This window comes from Falco naumanni, chromosome Z (genome assembly GCF_017639655.2).
Source record: "Falco naumanni isolate bFalNau1 chromosome Z, bFalNau1.pat, whole genome shotgun sequence".
NCBI lineage: Eukaryota > Metazoa > Chordata > Aves > Falconiformes > Falconidae > Falco > Falco naumanni.
This window is the reverse complement of record NC_054080.1, coordinates 71,666,814-71,681,339: the sequence shown is the minus strand read 5'-3', so window position 1 is coordinate 71,681,339 and position 14,526 is coordinate 71,666,814. Positions and strand designations below refer to the sequence as shown.

The 14,526-nt window shown below is 40.0% G+C and overlaps 1 protein-coding gene across 5 annotated transcripts in view; it reads left to right on the top strand.

Annotated features, from left to right (window-relative positions):
- The window catches only part of OSMR (oncostatin M receptor), a 35,359-nt gene that overhangs the window by 5,825 nt on the left and 15,008 nt on the right, over nt 1-14,526 (top strand). For all 5 annotated transcript variants that reach the window (XM_040580786.1, XM_040580782.1, XM_040580784.1 and 2 more), the window contains 6 exons: nt 1,293-1,389; nt 5,818-5,981; nt 9,256-9,415; nt 11,021-11,302; nt 11,934-12,063; nt 13,383-13,540. In XM_040580786.1, coding sequence (XP_040436720.1) covers nt 1,317-1,389; nt 5,818-5,981; nt 9,256-9,415; nt 11,021-11,302; nt 11,934-12,063; nt 13,383-13,540 — 967 coding nt within the window. In that variant the 5' untranslated portion in view covers nt 1,293-1,316. The remainder of the gene's footprint in view (nt 1-1,292; nt 1,390-5,817; nt 5,982-9,255; nt 9,416-11,020; nt 11,303-11,933; nt 12,064-13,382; nt 13,541-14,526) is intronic.

The window sequence follows — 14,526 nt, the reverse complement described above, 5'->3', positions numbered from 1 at the left end:
AAGTTGGGGCACACTGCAGCAAGGGTGCTTGTTGTGAGCTTGAGCCCTGGGCTGCAGTGCTGCACCCAGGACTCTTCTACAATTTCTATGTGACCTTTAGAAACTTCGGAGGTGGGGGGGGGGAAGAAGCTGAAATACTTTTCTTTTGATCCTTTTGAGAAATTCAGAGTTTCTCAAAACCATTCAGTCTAAGGCAAGGTCATTAAACTTCAGTGTCTGTAGCTCTAAGGCATTAAATTGGAAATTTTCTGCTAGGAAGAAATTCTGGAGTGAATTCCTGGCTGTTCTGAAATCAGTAAATGTTCTGTCCTTGTGGGGACAGAAGGTCATCTTGGTTATCTGTCCTGCTAAGCAGTTTCAACTTCTGTTGTGGATGCAGTGGTAGAAGGCTTTCTTTATCAGTATTCTACACAGCTCCAGAAATGTAAAGCATGGAAATGAAAAGTTAAGGACAGCTGTATCCATTGTCCTGTTCCTGTTGTTTGGACTCCTGTACCCTCTGTGCATGACTGCTTTTAACCGTACTGCTGCTGAATGTTTACCTCTCCCTTCTGCATGGGGGAATTCGCAGCTTATGAGATCTGACGTATGATCGGTCCCTTGGGACTGGGCTGTGCAAGTCAAACAGTTTCAGCCTGTCACAACGTGAGTGTAAAAGCTGTAAAATGAATGCTAGATAGAGCTGTGTGGTGCTTGAGATGATGGTCCTTCTAGGAATGGAACTTGCCAAAACTTTGATATGTGTATTTCGACTCCAGTGTAACTAAAGCCCTTCATATAGTTCTTGGATGCTGGCCAAGGGAGAGACCATGATTGCCAAAGTCTGCTGGATTCATCAGTCAGGCTTACGCTGAAGCAGAAACCACAAAGCCTTATGTACCTTTATACTTGCCCCCCCCCCCCCCCCTTGTTAGGATGGATATCTTGTTATTTGTGCAAGAGGAAAGCCAAAATATATCAGGAGAAACTTTTGTTTTAATATTCCTTAGAAATAAACGGAGGGAAAAGTTTGAAGATATTGTGTGGTTTATTTGTTTAGATTCAACTGATTTTTTTAAGTGTAGTGTATTTTTCCCTATGCTGTGACCAGGTCCTAAAAAAACAAGCAAGTTTTTTCATTCTGTATCTTTCTTTATCCATTCTTCCTCAATTTCTTTTAAGATGCCTGGAGTCTGTGTGGTTGCATTTTTATTTACTTTTTCTGAAATACAGTAATATTACCTGGACTGTTGTCCGGCATGTGTTTCTCCTAAAAGAAACAAATAAATAGAAATGTCTTCTTTCCCGATAAGTCTTGTGCAGGAAAAGGTGGATGAATGATGACTTACTTCATGGTCCTGGCAGTACTGATCCTCCTGAGGACTTGCCACACTACATATTCACAGCAAGGTAAATGTCTGAACATCTGCTTTTTATTTAGAAGGAAGCAATCTACAACAACTGAAGCTTTGGACATGCTCACTTGTAAGTCTCCTGTGATTAAGCAATCTACATGTGTAATCAAGTTATTCTCTTTTGTAAGGTGATGAAGCGTCTTGTATAATTACCTTTTGTAACCCCATAATGCAAAATGGCCTGTTGAATCCATAACTTGCAATGATGCGAAGCCAGAGCGTGTTTATTTATGTTCCCTTGTCTCAAGTTTTTGATCTGTACTCTTCAAGTATAGATCTTCAAGTAATTTATTTCCTCTTTGACAACTTCTATGCTTTTCTATCTCTTCCCTTCCCTTTGTATTTTTTTGTTTGACTCCTCTATGAAAAAATCAGCACTTCTGTTGGTTCCTTTTTTGATGATGGCACAGATTTTTGTTTCTTACACTTCACATCTATATCCAATACAAAGAAAAAAGCAAATATGCATATTCGAAGGGAATGAAGTTGAATATAGATAACTTTTCAGAAAGGTGTGTGTTTTAAGTACTTAAAAGTACTTAAAAGTACTACTTGCACTCTTGCCACTGGCAATAGCATTAGGCACTACTCCATTAAAAGAAAAAAAAAAGAATTAATGTTTTTAATCTACTTTTCTATAACCACCATTAAGAAGGCAGAATTTACCAGACTATAGTCTGCATTATAGAAGTTGTATTGCCTGAATTAAGTTGGTGAAGGAGGGAGAGGGGTGGTTTTTTGTATAAATTACTTGTCATCATACTGAAGGGGATAATCTATCTATTTCAGACTTTTATGTCTCTTTTCAACCTTGAATTCCTGTGTTCACACTCCATTCACTCCATGTGCCAGCTGCTCGGTTTTGAGACTATTACCAATGTCCCTAGAGTAGCAAAACTTTGTAATGCAGGCAAGTCTAAACAGTTACTATGTTACAATGATTTGGTCACTTGTTTTCACATGCCGTTGTTCAGGAACAGAATTCGTCTCTGTTGTAATCATAAAGCTATTCATACAGTCTTTGAGTTAGCTTTCAAGTTAAAACAAGCCTTAAGATGCCTTGATTATTTAACTTCGCTAGGAGGGGAAGATTGTAACTGGATGCTACATGTACTTCTGCATATCTAAATTATACTACAGAAGTCTTTTAAGTCTCACATTGTAACTCAATGTGGCCTTCAAGATCTTGGATATATCCTTAACTATGTTGTTTTTTCTGTTGGTACTGTGTATAAGCCCTGACCGGTGATCTAGACTGTCTTATGCCAGGCTCTGAGGAAAACAAATTTCTGTGAGGTTGGCAGTGATATGTCATCTAACTAGAAGGGGGTAGTGGAGGGACACTTTATGTAGATGGAGGGAAAGCAAAACTAATGAGGCCTTTGGTTTTTTGTCAAGTTAATTAAATGCAGCAGGTGAAAATATTGTCCATGGTGAGAAAAGAGATGAGATTTTAGCTTGGGCAAAAAGTCACATGTAGAGAAGAGAGGCAAGCTCATTGTCAATGCAATAGGCATAGTAGTGACACTTGCAAATAGGATTGGCTAGAGAAGGAGCAGAAAAGAGGGTAGGGAAATTCGGAAGATACTCAGGGATTTCTTTTAATGGTGCACCCTGAAAAAGGAAAGGGGGTTCTGCCAACGGGCTGGCTCTTCTTTCAGGTGTATTTGTTTCCTTTCCCTGAGAGTCTTACTTTGTGCTTGTGAGCTTCATTGAGAGAGTAGCTGGGTCCCTTCCTTTAGGTTTATTTGTGCCAGGCTCACCTGTCTCCCCCAGTTGCTTTAGCACTGCAAGAGGAAAACACAAGAATGGCAAGGGCCAGAGCTTTAGGTCAGCCACCTATTTGCATATGTAAAATCAGATCCCCTCAGAGGCTTGGTAAGTGGTGCTTCATGTAAATGGATGATGAATGTAGAGGTGAGGTGCACCGGAAAATTAACAGCTAAGATTATATGCTGGGAATTACAGTCAATTCCTTAGCATAAGTGGGATTTTAGCAGCCTTTATCTTGTTTTGATGGTGAAGTCTGTAGAATGTTGGGAGATGAAGTGCATCTTGTCATACCTTCCTAAAATAACATAAGACACACTGCTTCCACAGTTAATTTTATGGCTCACTTTGTTGCTTTGGTTGTTCTGGCTCTTTGTCTGGTCAGTCCTTGGCAGTGAAGCCAACAATATTTCTGTTTTCCAGTAAAACCTAAAATTGCTGCTCCCCTGTCATTTAGGCGAGTGAAATCTATCTACAGGCCTTCCGCTTGGTTTCAGGCATCTACTAGCTGTGATGGGTGCTGGGTTTCCTTATGGTAGTATAAAACTGATAGCCGTTATTTTTCAAAAGCAACTGTCAAGCAGCAGGTATGTTTTTTTTAAGGACTACGTCATAACCATAGCCACAAAAGAAATTTTACTTCTGCACTTGAAACATATTTTTATTTACCTTACAAAATACACCAATGCTGTCAAATTCTGTTTTAATGGATTTTACACATGTTCATATTTTTCCACTAATTCTGTGTTAAGGCTGCAGTAAAAATTGGTAGAAGGTACGTGTGCATATATGTGCGTGTATACTTATTTCTCAAAAACTTTTTTAGGATACCACAGTTCTGTTTCTGAGACCAAATGTTTGAACCATGAAACCTTGATTTCTCCCTCCAAGTGTATCTGAAGGAACCTATGTCAGTAGTTTCCTCTGGATTGAAAGCATGTGTTTTTCATTTTGCTTTGATTTCGATTACCTTTTAAAATGGAATGGATTAAAATTATAACAACAGAGTTTGTAGATGATTTGCTAAAAGAGAAACAACCATTTCTTTTAGCAGTTTTTTATAAGCTGTTACTAATGGTACCAGGTATACATGCCTCCATTTATTCTTTAGTTATAGGCTGGACTTGTATAAACAACTAAGTGGTACCAGTGTCTGTATTCTCATAATTAATAAATAAGCTTATAAAGTATTATTTGCTTCCTTTGAGGGATCAAGGATTGCTATAACTGTTGCTTCTCTTGAGCCTTTCCTTTCCTGCAGTTAATGTAAAGATCTGTACGTAGGGAAATGATTGCACAGAAGTTACAGCAGAGCAGGCACCACAGGATAAGTTGCAAAATAGTTTGGATATCTGATTGCTCCCAGAAGCTTCTATCAAAATGTAGATTCTCAAACTAAATTTCCTGAATGCTTGCATTTCTGCCACTAATAGTCTGTAACAGTGTCAGATAATCATTGGGTCAGTGAGTGAAGCACATCTGGGAGAAATGACTGGACGTGACAGTTTTGTGGGAAGAAGCTGCTGAGGTCTCGATCCATCATGTCCCTGAGGACTGTGGCTGTAGTGGGGCAGGAATGGCCAGAATGAATTCTGTTTTATTAGAATATACAGTTATTTCTGTGATTTCTTTTCTGTGTCCTGGTCAATATAAGCGTTCTGATTGTCATTTGTAACAAGCAGAGGCATCTTGGAAAGCAACCATGACAAAAGAGAAAGCCTGGTTACTTGGCCATTTCAGTTCCCTGGCTTCAGTAACAACCAAATCAAGTTTAGGTTCTTTTTTTGCTCTTTTTTTATTTTTCAGGAATGAGAGAAGATGAAGATCAATGGGCACCGTATTTCATCTCTTCCAAGAGTTAGGGTTTTTTTGGGAGGGGTGACAGAGCAAACATTTAAAAAGAGGGACCACTTCTAAGGTGATCTGTAGTTTTCAGTGAGCTAGTCTTAAGTGGACTTCCCTTTCCTTACACCAAAAGGGACCTCAGCCTGACTTTTAAACTTTATTTTATTCTGGGAATTAACTCCAGACCCACAAAAAGATGGAGCTGCCATTATAACTAGGTGTCTACTTCCAGCTGAAGAATCCACAGCCCTGACTAAAGTACCTAAGCTCTATGTAGAGCAACCAGGAATGCACCTAATACTAGACTATCATCTGAGCTAGCTAGTGGAGGGAAACATCCTATTCAAATACTTGACTTGCATTAATCAGTTTAGTGTTAATTAGGTTAGAAAGCAAAATTGAACCTAGATTTTCTGCCCTGATGATGAGAAGGCTTGCTGGGGATTAGGATTTCTTGGGATTCAGTCCCTGTTAATACATTGTTATTTCTCTTCATAAGATTATGAAGGGATGGATCAATATTTCCACAAAGTAGCTAGTAAATTGAGGGCATGAAGAAATGAAGTGGTGCACCCAATGTCGGGGGCAGCTATTGAGTAGAATTGGGAACCTCATTCTAGCCTGCTTTTGCCTTAAGATTAAAGATGATCTTTGCTTTTGACATCAACAGCATGGGTCTTGATCGCTTTTATTTTCTTCCTTCAAAACTGTCTAGTGTGGAACCTGTTTTACATCTAACCATTGTTGTTTCAGATCTGCTTTGTAACAGCTAAACGTTAATATTTTTGTGTTCTTTTTGTGCTCCTAGAATCCATTCTGTTTCCAGTAAAGCACCTTAACATTTCCAAGGATTTGGCTCTTCAGCGACTGCTCGTGGAATGGGATGTTGACAAGTCAGCGCATGATGCTGAGCTGGCGATGTCTTTTGAAATACAAGTCCGTCGAACAGATGAAACCACTACTGTGTGGACAGTAAGTATATGTTTAAAAAAGGTATATTAGTTATTTATGATACAAAGGAAGCTAAAGGAAAATGAAATGTTCAGATGCATATGCAGATAGTTTTGCTGTGTAGGTTTACAATTTACAACACAGTATTTACAAAACTGTACTAGAAATACGTTCATATTTCATAGGTGCCAGACTTGGTCATTATGCCCAGTTTCTGTGAAGAAAAAAAAAAAAAAAAAAAAAGGTAGGCTCAGATGAAGAAGTAATTTCTATTATGCCTTGCATATCCTTATTGAGGTGTTGTGGTGGGTAGACCTAGGAAATCTGATTTTCAAGACTTCTGTTTCACTTTCACTATGCAGGTTCCCCAAGTGGCCTCCCAGAAACAACCCTTCCATTACTCCTAAAGACAGCCTGGTTTTTTATAGCATGATTACTACCCTTAACTGGGGACTAGTGAACATGAGTCATGTTGCTGCAACTCCTCTCACCTTGTGGAACAAAAGGTCATCTCAGTGAGGGTGAAGCCGTTTAAGCCCTGTACTTGGCCTTTAGCACAGTTGTCTTATACCCACCTCTTCCAGTTAAGGAAGAAGTAGTGATGCCTCTTTTGCAGAGTCCCTGTGCTGCTAGTTTTCCTTAACACCTAAACCAGCCAAATTTTCTGAAGAGGTGGAGATTACCAAATCATAGGCTTAGGCCTACTCCTGATGTTTTCCCTAGTTTGTGACTTCAGTGTGAGAGTTTTTGTCTCCAAAGAAAATTTCCTCTCCTTTGGATCTGAGAATCTTTTGGGAATTAATGCATGTTTTAGGGATATTATAACCTATTATGAATCATCTGCTGACTGAACCGTGGAAGAATATGAAATGCATATGTTAAAACTCAGTAAAACTGGCGAACTGCTCTAGCTCATTTAAAGCTGCTATTTGTGAGAAAGTAGGTAAAGCAGAGAAGGGCTTATTTTTCTGAAACCAGAAGTCAATAAAAGAAGATGGGCACTGTTAAGAATCAAAGCTTTCTCAGATCAGCCAAGTTGTTAGTATTTTGTTTCTAAGTCTGTAGAACCACATCTTCCCTGCAGATGAGCTCTATGGAATTCAGAAGATTATGACTACTTTGATACATGGGGTAGGATTTTTAACATCCCATGAGTAGATCTAGCCAAGTCAGAAACTGGGCCATACAGCTACAAACAAGTAAGTGGGGGTTTTTTTGAGTATCCTTCCAACAAACTCTTATTAACTTGCTGGAAGAAAGAATGAGTTTTTCGAATCCAAGGACATAGTCTTGTCTGTTAACTATAATAAACATGACAAGGGAAATAAACAGAGTATTTGTGATGTCACTACCAGACAGAAATGTATTTGCTTCTGTGTTTTTCTGAAGAATGTGGTCCAATAAAGAAAGTGATCCTGCTCATACCAAAGCATGGACAGTCTAGCTTCCAAAGCAGTGACTACATTCCTCAGTGCTATAACTGAGAAATTAAATTGTAAACTGATTGCAGAGTGTTTCTCAGTGGTGATATTATGAAAGTGCAGGTGTTGCTGATGGAAAGCAGTAATAGAGAGCAGTTCTCCAGCTGTCAGTGTGAGCCAGGGCTCTGGTGCAGCACAGATCTATATGCTGAGAATCTGGTAAGGTTGCTTGAAGAAGTACTGAAATGTATAGAATCATAGAACCTTTTCGGTTCAAAAAGACCTTTAAGATCATCAAGTCCAACTGTTAACCCAGGACTGCCAAGTCCACCACTAAACCATGTCCCTGTGCACTGCATCTACGCATTTTTTTAAACAGGGATGGGGATTTCACGGCCTCCCTGGGCAGCCTGTTCCAGTGCTTGACAAGCCCTTCAGTGAAGAAATTTTTCTTTATACCCAATCTAACCCCACCCTGTGCAGCTTGATGCCGTTCCTCTTGTTCTGTCACCAGTTACCTGGGAGAAGAGACTGACACCCACCCTGCTACAGCCCCTGTCAGGGAGCTGTAGAGAGCCACAAGGTGCCCCCGAGCCTCCTCCTCTCCAGGCTGACCCCCCCAGTTCCCCCAGCCGCTCCCCACCAGCCTTGTGCCCCAGCCCCGGCACCAGCCCCCTGCCCGTCTCTGGACACGCTGCAGCCCCTCTGCGTCCCCCTGGCAGTGAGGGGCCCAACCTGAACACAGGAGTCGAGGGGCGGCCTCGCCAGTGCCCAGGGCAGGGGGACAGCACTGCCCTGGCCCTGCTGGCCACGCTGTTCCCGGCACCAGCCAGGATGCTGCTGGCCTCCTTGGCCACCTGGGCACACGGGGGGCTCATTTTCATGTGTTCTGTTCTAAAATGAATTAATAATTACAGATGATTACTAGAATTTTTTGAGCCATTTTTTCCTGCTTCTTATGGACTGTCATGCCAGGGAAGATTCACACTTGGGTTACATTTTCATCTGTCTGTGTGCCTACATGGTGCCCAGGTTAGTTTGAGTTGCTGTGCCGTGTATTGGTGCAGCTCATTTAGCGCCCAGGTGGGCCTTAGTAGGTACATGCTAAAAGAAATTTGTAGGGTATCTTCTCTTAGAGAGCAGCAGAACATTTAATGTTTTTTGCTGTTTGTCTGAATTTATGTAATTTGATATAAAAATGTTTGCCAAATTACAGAGCATTTAGCTTTCGTGGGTTTTATACTCCATTTCATACTTTAGGCTGTCCTTCTGTTGTCTTCATTGAGCTGTAACAGTTTTGAATATATTTATTTGTGGTTCTTGCATGTGTGTATTGAGGAAATCAGCAGATATTCTCCTACTCTGCCTGTCACTGGTGGTAGTACTGTCCTCAGATGCTGTGCCTCAGACCTACAGTATCACCTGTGTTAATTCTTACTGGCCAGTGCAAATGCCTGCTGTAATTCAGAGCTAGGGATATGTAACCCAGAGCTTTAGGCAAGGTCACCTGCAGGCAGGAGTATCTGTGCATGCTATGACCCATGTAATAGCAGGCACAAATAACCCACTGAGAGTGGTTATTTTCACTTTCATCAAAAGCAGGGTCTGACTCACAACTATGTTGTCAGAATCAAGCAGTCTTGACAGCACCTCAGTCACTCTACCACTGCTAGTACAGATTTGTAAGCAGTTACTTAGCTTCTTAGTTACTTAGTGTGAGATCACGTGTAGCAAGTGATATTTCAGAGGCTCATTTTTCGAAAACATTGTCCTCCTTTGAGCTTTCTCTCTCTCTCACTGCTTTTGATTGACTTCCAAAATGTCTACACATCTCTGTGTTTTCAATACTTTGCCTTACTGGCCTTTGTTTGTAGGAGTTTCATAATGTCACACTGGATAAATCAGGAAAGCCTCTTCATTGGGTATGGGATTCAGACTTACCTTTGGAGTGTATGTCACACTCAGTGAGAATCAGGAGCAGAACAGAAGCATCAAAAATCTGGAGTCAGTGGAGTCGGTGGGAGACTGTCCTGGGTAAGCACAATAAGTCTTTGCAATATTGATTTTATTTTTTCCAGTACAAAGCTAGATTGTCATTTACTGCTGAGTGTAACGGTGAAGTCCAGTTCAGAAGAGATGGCATCAAATTAAGAATCCATTTTGAACGCTTTCATGTCTAAGTACTGACAAACTCTTCCTGCCAACCACCCCACCCCCCCCCTTTTTTTTTCCCCCTGGTAATAATAGCAATGTTTCAGCTATTTTTTTAATTTGCAGACTATCTTCCTAAGCTAGTAGACCAAAAGTTTTAGAGCTTTTCTTGCTTGCACGTTAAAAACAGTCATACATAGAGTGGCATGGGATCTTGGATAGGCTCTAGTGTAGCTTATCACCAGATTAGATGCAGCCCTGGCCCAAACTAGGGGAGAGGAGAGGAAGCACATAGTTATGGTTACATGCATGTTTCTTTTGTCTGGGGTTCATAGCTTTCATTAGTAGAAAAGATGAAGAGACAAACAAGACAGCTCCATATGTCACTTGGAATGAACTTCTGTGAATTATATGAGAGTGAATAGGGAGTGAACCCATAATGTAATTAACGATTGCTCAACAAACCACCACCATCCCCCTTTTTTTTTTTTTCCAGACTATACTGTCTTACTAGAACAGTTTGGTTTGCAGATAATTTAATTTAAACAAACTATATAACTGCCTTTGAAAATACGACTACAGTGATTTTGTAAAGAAACACTACTCTTGCTGGAGCTGCAATGGCTTTTGGTTGTGGGAGATACCATGGGCTGTAGAAGTATCATAGGTCTGTATACTTGGGTTGTGGCACATAAATTGCTCGTCTTCCTCACCTTATATAATGGGAAATAGGATACAAGGTTCCCTTTCTTTCTCACTAACCTCAATCTTGGAGATCTTGTTTTTTCAATGGAAATTGGATAGGGATCAGAAATACTATTTCTTTGTCACAAACTGATCCTGCATTACAGACCTGATTTAGAGCTCTCTGGAAAGATAGTGACTTTAGGCGTCATCAGATTTTTGGATCAGATTCTTGAGAGTAGATTTTATCTCCAACCTACCCAAAAGGCAGTTAATTCCCCCTGATTTTTGCATTCAGCAAGGAGTCCAACATTGAAAGCCATAGGAGTCTTACTCAAAGCTGAGTATCCCCTTACTGATCTGATTCACTCAATGTTGACTTCTCTTAGCTGAGGTCTGCATAAGCTTCAGAACATGTTTTTCTAACCTCCTGCTCATATTCTTCAAAAGCAGGCATTTTGAATGTAAGCATCAGCCTGTTCATAGGTGCAGGAGGCAGTGTTCATCCGTAAAGGCAGTTGTTGAACACAAACTCTTTGTCTCCTCTTAAGTGAAAGGCAGAAAGATGCATTTAGTCTCTTAGGTAGTTTGTTGGACTTCGTTACATGTTTATGGGTTTAAGAGAAATATAGGTACAGTTAGATGTGGAGTTGATGTCTGTATGGGGAAAAATCCTAAATAAAAGTGCATGAATGGCTAATATAACATTAGCAGATTGTTGTGTAAATGCTCAGTTATGTGTTCTGGTTGAAGGCTGCTCCTATAAGCAGATTTTGAAATTGTTTATTATGTATTACTTTGCAGCCCTGGACACTTCAAATAACAGTGAACCACAAATCTTTCCAAATGAAAAAATTGTAGAGGAAGGTTCTGATATCACTCTGTGTTGCATTGGGAGGAAAGGTCAAATCATTAAGGAATTCTTCGTAATCCCAGCTGTTCATGTTTTCAATCACACAAATGGTCAAGTCAGACTTATCACTGTGAAAAATGTGGCACATCAAGAGATGCCTCACATCAGTGTCTACTGTCAAGATTCTTGCAACGAAGAGCAGTGCTATGATCATGCAGTTTTCTTTGTGGGTAGTAAGTGAATGTTTTATTACAGTTATATTTTCCTGCTGTTTTAAGTCAGGAATGGCTGTAGGGAATGGGAGGGAGAAGAAAAAAGAAGCTTACTGTAAGTTCGTCATTGTCCTATCATGTCCAGCTGAACTCTGTTTAATGTCTGTCTTCAGATCTGTACACTTGCATATGGAACACATTAAAGAATAGCATTAAATGTGTTCAGATTAATCTCATTAATTGATCCTAGGACAGGTAACTGATTTTTAAATATACCTACCCATTTAGGAGTTCAGCTGCATTGTCTGTGTGCATGTGGTAAAATCTCAGCACAGTCCCCCTTTCAAAGGCCAGCAGCAATTTTTACAGACAGAAAACAATACATATTATATTCATGAATGCATGAATATAACAAAAAATAATAGCATATAGAGGGGTTTGGATTGCAATTAATTTACAGTGTTATCCTGATTTTCTCTGCAGAGTGGTCATTGAGTAAGTATAATTGAAGTAGTATCTGTACTAAAGTCTGTAGTAAACCAGACTTTACACGTATCCATTATTTCTAGTTTGTTAATACAGTAAAAAGGTTGATGACTTTTGCCTTGACTGCCATGCTGTTGGTGTTTTTTTGGTTATTACCTCTGACAAGAACCACCTGATACGCCTAATGATTTTTCCTGCCAAACTCAAGACATGAGAGTAGTAACATGTACTTGGAGCCAGGGAGGAGACACCTATCTTTATGGACGTCATTCAACAAAATACACCTTGTCTGAAGAGTAAGTCTCCTCATTGTTACATTATCTCTGGCTTGTGCTATACGGAACAGTCATGTTCTTTCCTTTTAAATATGTGGAAAAGTTTTTTATCCTTGTTGAAATTAGCTGCCTGCCTCTTTCCAGCTCACCGATCAGCTTATTTAACAAAGTTTGAGCAGTGCAGAACCGCTCTGAACTGGATTACCTCTAACAAAGTTGTGGGTCTGTCAGCCCAGTTTCTGCTTGATAAACCTTGTTCTAACCATTATTTTGGGTTAATTGAGTATCTTTCAGCAGGTATGAAGACACCCTGCAATCAGGATATAGATAACTTAGAAGTGTAATATAAGTATTGGGCAACACACACAACAGATAACTAGGAATTAATCAACTGGTAGGCTGACTATGTGTGTTCACGATCCATTGCCACTAATGCTGACTCAAAATGATGATTCCCTGCTAACCCTCTAGTTAGCCTGATTAGCCTCCCTAGTTCTTGTTCGTTATGATTTTATAACTTTACATGCTGTTGTTTTCCTTCTTGAGTCCTTTCGCTACTGACAATCCTATCTCAAAAATCCTACTTCTGTCTATAGTTTCTATAATTTCAGCTTTTATAATTTCAGCGCTTTTTAAATATTTATTTTTTTTTTTAATCTCTCTGCAGACTTTCTCACAGCTTTATATTAGCAGTTTGAGTCAAGGTTACACAGCTGTGCATATCAGACCTGGCCCTTGGCTCCTTGCTACAGAGGCACTTAAATGGAGAAGAGAGGGGCTTTGCAGCAGGGTCTGCAGAGAAAGGGAAACTCATTAAACAGGACAGATATCTCATCAACACAACAAACTTTCATCAAAAGACCTCAGCAGAAGGCAGGTCATCACTGCATGTACCTTCATGGTTTCTGCATCACTCACTTCCATTAAGATATTATGATGGTGATTTAAAAATGGTAGGTTAGAAGATGCACTTGAAATTACTGATTCATTTAAAAGCGTAGTGGTAGACGTGTGAATGGCTTAATTCTTGGCAAATAGGTCCCTAGTTTAGAATTTCCATGAGGAAATCACTAAAAGCAACTTAGCTGTATCTTAAAAGGAAAAAGTACTTAGACTTTGAAGAAAATGTTCTTCTAATTGTAAGAATACCTATATTCATTCTGCTTCAGGCTAGGGGACAGAACTGGGTGGCTTCTTATTGTCCCCCTCTGCCTTATTTTGTATGATGCTGTAACGTAGTTGAGCATCAAAAATTTCAGCATCTATGTCAATTGTACATTTTGGAAAAATGTTCTTCTCTCTTTTCCCTCCCTTCCTCACTTCTCTCCCTGCCCCAATAGGTTTTCCAAAAAAAGGGTTCCATGCACAGTAAGTTGTTCTGAGCAGTGCTCCTGTTCTTGGGATATAGGCCAGCAGAGGATCTATAATATCACAGTGACTGCGGAAAACCCACTGGGAAAGAAAACTGCCACGGATGTTTTTGATGTAACTTACAGAAGTAAGGTCTTTTCAATGTCTGTCTTGAAGTTTTTTTTGTCATGGGCCTTGTTCTCCTTCTGATCTCAATACTTGAGTGTCCCAGTTTAAAGTGTGTAAGTCCTTGATTTTTGTCTTTCCAGTTTTTATTTGTTAGTGGTGCCTGTGCTGTTAGTTATCAGCTGTCTCTTCAGTTTCAGCTTTGCAAAATTTGTGTTAATGTGGAAAACAGCTTCACTCCAAAGGTCAAATTTGATTTTTGAAACGACCCTTTATTGAAATGACCCTTTAATGCTTCAAAATCTGCTTCTTTGCTAAAGCTGGCTCATAGTATGTGAAGCAACACGATACAAGGTTATATAATGGGGAGGTGTAAAAAAAAAAGTATTTGTGTAGGTTACTTGGGAATTCAGTCCTTTCTCCAAAATATTATTGCTGATGTTACTGTCTTTCCAAAATAAAATGGAGATGCACATTTTGAAAAGCAGGTAAATAAAATTGCTAGCACCTCTCTCAATGGGATGTGATGCAGATGTAAGCAGCTATTACCAGGAAGAACTGATAGTGCTAATATGGGACAATAACGTCTTCAGTGCTACTGTAAGGGCGGAAGAGTAGTTTATCATCACAAATAAAATGGGTTATTCTGTGAGCAATTACTGATGGCTGTGGTTCCTTCTTCCCTATTAGTTCTGTCCTTTATCACAGTGTACCCCAGCTTCAAAACACCTGGGTATTTCCTGCCAGTAGTATTTCCAGTTCTTCTTGTGTCCTCTAGTCCCACCACATCCATCTCAGTGTTCCCAGGGTCCTGTGGCCCCCTGTTTATTTAGGCCACCTGTGGTCCTGTTTGAAGAAGCAGGAGGCAACGTATGCTTTGCTCCGTTCTGAAGCTGACAGACTGATGGGTGAGGAGGCTGGTGGTATAACTGCTGCATTCTGGCAGGGCTTGCTTCCTCAGAGGCATTGATTACAGTTTTGCTAGACACGCTTTTTCATATGACTTGT